Here is a 6,403-nt window from a genome sequence, read left to right as displayed (position 1 = left end):
GCTTTTCCCCAAAGCTATGTTTGTCAAGCATACCCATAATGTTATTATTTTACACCAAACACCCATAGTCTACAAGTTTATCTAATAATAATAAATGTAGACAAGTTTTTGTTTCCCTTTTTACGTTTCTTTTTTACTTCATGAACACGAACCCATCTCCAATTTGTAGATTTTAGTAACTCAAGAAGAACATAAACCTACACAAACACAACGAAACTAACAACACCATTTCATATAAAGTAATCTATATCTTTATCTTTAGTAACCTCTAAAACCACTATCTAGTCTACATCTCAAGTTACACGTACACCGGTAAACACACATGGCCAACATCATATACTCTTGACCAACTATACATTTGACGCCTACCGGTTCTTTCTTTACTCTCAAATCCTGTAACAACTTTTTTAACTATCATCTGAAAAAACTCTAAATATAAAATCCTTAAATCTTTTAGAATAAAATCTTGGGTCGACAGCAGAAATGGAAGTGGAATCACATTGGAATGATTTATACGCGTGTTCAAGCTTCTTACTTATATCATAATCTTGTAGTATATCTATTATACCAAAGAAAATGATGACATCACCAAATTGTCCTGTCGGTTCTCCAACTAGTTGTGTGTCATTACTTCTCACCGTGAATTCAACGCGTGCTGGCATTTTAATTCCTAACCGTAAACAACTACACCTACGAATTTACAACCGTACAATTTTTTTAGATTAAAAATAGCAATGTACTTGATATCTCATTTAGTAAACTTTCGATTGTATATATTTTACGTTTGATCTTAAAAAAGACCTTATAGTTTGTGTTTTTTTTCCTGATTAAACCTCAATTTTTTTTTGCATGAAAAAAGACCTTATATTTTTTTCATTTTTTCCGATCTGGCCCTTTGTCATTTTTTTTCAAAAAAAATTGTAAAATGTGAAGGGTTTTTTCGAGAAAAACTAAAAAAGTTGAGGGTTTATTTGGAAGTATTTAGAAGGTTGAGGGTTTTTTTCGGAAAAAAATACGTCATTTACAGGTAAAAAAAATTTAGGTTTAATTTGGGAAATACACGAAATATGAGGGTTTTTTTTTAAGATTAACCCTATAATTTAGGTCATTATACTTTTTTAATGTTCCAACCAAATCGCTCATCCCCAATTTTAAAATGTTGAAAAGCACAATTTTATGTATTCAAATTAATTTTTGGTTAAAAACGTTTACCATTTGACGAAAATTGTTAAAACTAATGAGTACTGTGAAATTGTTTGTTAAGAATGTAAGGGTAAAAATTTAAATACTCATTTTGTTCTTTCCATTTTCACATGTTACTCATTTTCTCAAATACCTTTTAAACATGACATCAACTTATGAGACAAAGAAAAACAGGGCCTTATAGGCTCAAACCAAGAGTGATTAAATTTTTTAATAATATTTATTAAATTTTAACATGTAACTTACTTTGTAGGATTGATAAGAGAATCCATGTCTGTTGAAAGGCTAGGAGTTGTTCCATTGCTATCAGCCTCAGCATTCACTGAAAAAAAAAAAACACAATAATTGCATTGTCTGCTCAATAAGTTGTACAAGATGCTGTTTCTTTTTGCTTTACTTTAAGTCATGACTTTTTACAAATTTGCCCCCATGTTTATTTTTTTTCCCATTTCCCAAGTGTGCACTTACTTTCTCAAAAAAACTTTAAATATCAGTTATCCTGACAACACTTAAAGAGAAAAAAAAAAGGACAAAGTGTGTGTGTGTGTGTGTTTTAGTGTGTGTGTGTGTGTGTAATACCTTCAGGTGCTTGCCTATTTGGTTCTTGAAAGCTAATACCAACCAACAGACTGTAATCCATAATTCTCTCTTGTTCAAGAAAGTCACAATCCTTGTTCACTTGACTGCATCAATTATAAATTTTGAAACAAATTAATAAAATATAAAAGAACCATACAACATTCTTCACAAAACATCTCACAGCTTTATATCATTTTGGCTAAATTTACTACCCAGGACTTCGACAAGCTTTCTAGGGCCTTTTTTGATAATGACAATAAGAAGGGCATTTCCGTCTTTTACACAAACAAGATATCAAGAGTGAGTCCCTTTTCCATTGATATCAGTCATTGGTCCATTACATGTCAAACACAGTACATACCAACATATTTAGTCTGATAAGTCATTCTTTCTGTATTAAGTGAAAAAAAGAAAATGTCAAATATAAATAAATATAGTTCACCTGCAAAACTCCTGATACCAATCTTTTTGCAACCGAAAAATAAATTTAAGATCAAGATCCTTAAGAGTTGTGTTTGCATCAATTTCGGTTTCTGGTTTATCTGTTATTCGCCCATGTGAAGAACCTTTCAAATCATAGCGTCTATGAATAGGAACTTCAGTACATAGCAAATTTCCCATGATGACAAATCGCACCTTCTTTTGTATGGGCCCACTTAACTTCACACAATGTAGTCCAAAAAATTTTGTAACTAGTGTGTTCTCAAACGACTTCACGTGATCAAAATATGCTGGAAGCATTCTTTTTAAAACCTATAGTAGTATAATAAGTATGTATTTGAGTCAACTACTAAAAGATAATAGGCTTAATCTCAAAAAAAAATAGACCTTATATATTTTTTCTTGAAAAAGACCTTGTATTTTTTCATTTTTTCCGAAAAAGTGTATTTTTTCCGAGAAAACCCCTCGGCATTGTAAATGCTTCCGAATAAACCCTCGACCTTTTTAGTTTTTCTCGAAAAAACCCTCACGTTTTATAAATTGTTTTGGAAAAAAATGAGTAGAAGGGCGGATTGGAAAAAATGAAAAAATACAAGGTTTTTTTAAGGGAAAAACTAAAGTTGAGGTTTAATCTGGAAAAAACATAAAATATGAGGTGTTTTTTGAGATTAATGTAAAGATAATATTATAAACTTAACAGGTTAAATTTACAACATTGTGTTTTGAAAAATCTATACCTAATTATGGCAATGTTAAATTAGATATAAAGTAATTGGGTAGATGGATGTTTTCAAAGTATAATGTCCTAAAAATAAAGCAGTTGAAAGAGAAAGTGAGAAAGAGAAATGTACTGTATTATACCATCCTATTTTCGTGTTTTTGTATTACAAAATTAAATTTTGAAAATTGGATATATTTCGGAGTACAATCCCTTTATAAGAAAAAAAATGGAAATATAATGTTGTAATAGAAAGAAATGAAAGTAGGATGCTAAAATAATATGCAATTAAATAAAAGTATGTTGGCATTTCTTTTACTATTTATGAGATTTATAAGAAACTAAATTGGATTGAATTGACTTACTTTAACTTCGGATTTTTTCATTGTCTTGATCATGTACTTGTCATCGTGAGTCAAATAAAAAAAACTTCCACTTTTTCCAGGAGATGAGAGCTCCCGAAGAGCATCGTTTCCGCATATTGATAACATGTAATCAGCTGGATCCACATTAAATAACTTCCTAAGAGTCCTGAAAACCATCAATAACATGTAAAAAAGAAAATCATGGTAGTGAACATAAATATATATTCCCAAACATACCCTCAGGACAAATGTTCTACGCTTATTTTCGAACATCCAGATTAGGAGGGCATTCATGTCTTTTGCACTGACGAGAGATTGGGAGCTAGTCCATATCCCTTTTTGGGTGGACAAAAAACTGCAATTTTTGTCTCATTTCCTTTTTGGGTGAGACAAAAACCTACATTTTTGTCTCATCAACATATCAGTTCCAGTCTCAATCCAATGCATGACAAACAGAGTACAACCATGTCTTATCCTGTATAACAAAGAGAGCCTAGAAGACTCACTTGAATACCAACGGGCAATAGTCTTTCCATTTAAATTCACATGACTGGTGAGGTGGCGTATGTTTTGATCCCTCGGGAGGAAATCTTGTCCATAACTTTTGCTCTGTATCAAAAGCTGTAGGCTTCAATTTTAAAGATTTTGTCGGAGCTGGCCTTCCTACAGAATGTCTGAAATTGCACCATTAATTAATAATAAAATGATAAAAAGACACAATGAATGCATACTTATATACCATTGACATCAGTCAACGGTCATAACCAAACACAGTACAACCTGTTCTGTCATGTCTGCAAAATAAATCCTCCAGACACCAATAACACAAAAGTTTTATATGTACGAATCATCAACACATCACTTTTGTTTCATTTTTCAACGTGTAATCTTTATAATTGTAAACCAAACAAGAAAACTTAAAAACCACAATGAAACATAAAGATTATGAGAATTGAGAATGATTTATTCATTTAATATTTTACCTTATACCAAGCTGTAGATTGAGCATAAGCTCATAATTTTTATGCCCTTTACATATTGTAACTCCTTGCCTCTTTGCAGGCTGCATCCGGATCTTCAACGACCCGCCCAAATACCCATTTCCACCATTCCCATTCGTATCAATTCCCCTTGTTGTTGTTGGTGGTGGATTTTGAGGCATTCCTTCCTCATTATTAGACCAATAAAACAACTTATCAGAAGGAAAAATCACAATGTTTTCGCCTTCACAAATCAAACATTCACTCATCTCAACTGAAAACAACTGATGTGGGTCCCAATCATCATGAGGAACTTGTGAAGTGGATGGATAAAACTTCCCACTTTGTTCTTTTTGATCCCGACTCCAGATTCCAGCATAGAAACTTCCATCCAACCAATGGAATGTCCCATTCCCTTTTGGTAATCCATCTTCCCAACTCCCATCATACCGATTCCCATTCTCCCACATCATGGTTCCATTCCCGTTCATTTTCCCATTCTTCCATTGACCTATATACTGATGCCCATTCTCCCAACGATACCTCCCTTGTCCATTATGGAATCCCTTTTTCCATTCCCCTTCGTAATGATCTCCATTTGCGTAATTTGTTGTTCCTTTTCCTTGCTTTTTGTTCATAACCCAAGAACCTTTATAAGAATCGTTTACAGAGCCTGTGAAAGTACCTTCTCCATCCATGAAACCATTCTTGAAATCACCCTCGTAAGAAGCACCAGAAGGCCAGCTGAATTTACCTTTTCCATGGATTTTCCCGTTATTCCAGTCGCCTAAGTACATACACCCATCGGACCATAAGTATTTGCCGTTTCCATGAGGGGTATCAGTAGCCCACTGACCGATATAGATGTCGCCATTACAGAAGAGCTTCTCAGTGTTGTAAACTTCTGCATCGCTAACCTCGTCATCGACATGGGCGACGGACATTGTTGTGAAAATGCTGATTGCCCTTTTCTTCGCGGATGTTTGTGATTTCCTGATTTTTGATTCCACGGACTTCAAAATGCGCACAAGGATTTTGCTCATTATCTCCTGATTTAGATATATGTATGATATCTAAGGAAAGTTAGAGTAATGTGATCAACCCAGATCGAGCTCTCCTTGTATCAACAATGTCACTCTCAGAGGCAAAACAACAAACATCTGGGGTGCAAACCCAAGGACGATCTAAAATAAACTCAACTCGGATACACCAATCAAAAAAATTCAAAAACCCCAGAGAAAAAACAAAAAGGAGAAGGAAACAAGATTGATTCTTTTGATCATAAATCGATTAGGAGAGAGGGGTCAATCATCTAGATTTTGCAGGAAATGGGTGGGTACCTGTGTTCTTTATGTTTCAAAAAATGTGCCGAGGTGTTCCTTTGATTCAATAAAGCAAAAGATGAGATTGGAATTTGGAATCAACAAGGGCTTTTTGGTTGATGAATTTTATTAAAACTAACATAATGTTGGTGGGGTTAGGGTGACTAGAGATTGAACGGGACAATGTTTCTTGGTTTCCGGAATTAGCTCCTTAAAGTACTATGAAACCCAACAGTTGGAAGGATGAGAAGTTAAGCTTTACCAACGATTATGACGTTTCATACTCATAATCATCTTTTGATGAAATACATGGAAAAGTGCATATTTGTGATGCTTCTCATCCCTGGCCCCCATTCATGCTTTTGGTAAAGAGTGATAATCCACGGTATTTTATAGTTAATTGACATATTTGTCCCTCGTTTCAATAGATAGTGTGTTTTAATATTTAATTGATTAAGTGATAATATTTTAATGTTTGGCATGGGGCGTTGAGAGGGGTAAAGTTGACAGCCGTATATTGATTATTTTTTATTATATATTATATATGTATTTTATTTAAAAAATAAAGTTTTATAATAATGAAAGGGCTTTTTTTTTGTTCGTCCAGAATCTTTGAGGATATTTAATTCTTCAGGATCGGCCCTCGTGTTTGGATTCATATACAACTGTTCAAATTCTTAAAAGGTTTTTTATTTCTAGGAACTAGGGACATTTCATCGAGGATGGAGTTAGGGTGCATTTTGAATAAGGGAATTTCTAAGAAAATTTGCTAGTATTAAATTGGTAAGGAAGAAC

At 33.5% G+C, this 6,403-nt stretch overlaps 1 protein-coding gene across 1 annotated transcript; it reads right to left on the bottom strand.

The window, feature by feature from the left end:
• Positions 1-213: 213 nt before the first annotated feature.
• Positions 214-5,917, bottom strand: LOC145103006 (phosphatidylinositol 4-phosphate 5-kinase 6-like). The gene is made up of 7 exons (XM_079040545.1): positions 4,290-5,917; positions 3,813-3,980; positions 3,307-3,472; positions 2,225-2,535; positions 1,783-1,886; positions 1,450-1,525; positions 214-690 (listed from the first exon to the last, which is right to left on the bottom strand). Exons 1-7 carry the CDS (start codon positions 5,327-5,329, stop codon positions 408-410), a joined length of 2,148 nt encoding a protein of 715 aa, XP_078896671.1. The 5' UTR covers positions 5,330-5,917; the 3' UTR covers positions 214-407.
• Positions 5,918-6,403: the final 486 nt, after the last annotated feature.

Source organism: Lactuca serriola, chromosome 1, assembly GCF_051521515.1.
Source record: "Lactuca serriola cultivar US96UC23 chromosome 1, Lser_US96UC23_V15, whole genome shotgun sequence".
Lineage (NCBI taxonomy): Eukaryota > Viridiplantae > Streptophyta > Magnoliopsida > Asterales > Asteraceae > Lactuca > Lactuca serriola.
Note: the sequence above shows the minus strand (reverse complement) of the source record. Positions and strands in the feature narration are given on the sequence as shown.

Bases quoted from the DNA above. Each gene is read 5' to 3' on its own strand.
- LOC145103006 (XM_079040545.1), bottom strand. From the start codon at position 5,329: ATGAGCAAAATCCTTGTGCGCATTTTGAAGTCCGTGGAATCAAAAATC. The intron at 3,473-3,812 runs GTGAGTCTTCTA...GATGGTTTTCAG, and splicing joins TATTGCCCGTTGGTATTCAA to GACTCTTAGGAAGTTATTTA. The intron at 2,536-3,306 runs GTAAGTCAATTC...ATACTACTATAG, and splicing joins TGAAAAAATCCGAAGTTAAA to GTTTTAAAAAGAATGCTTCC.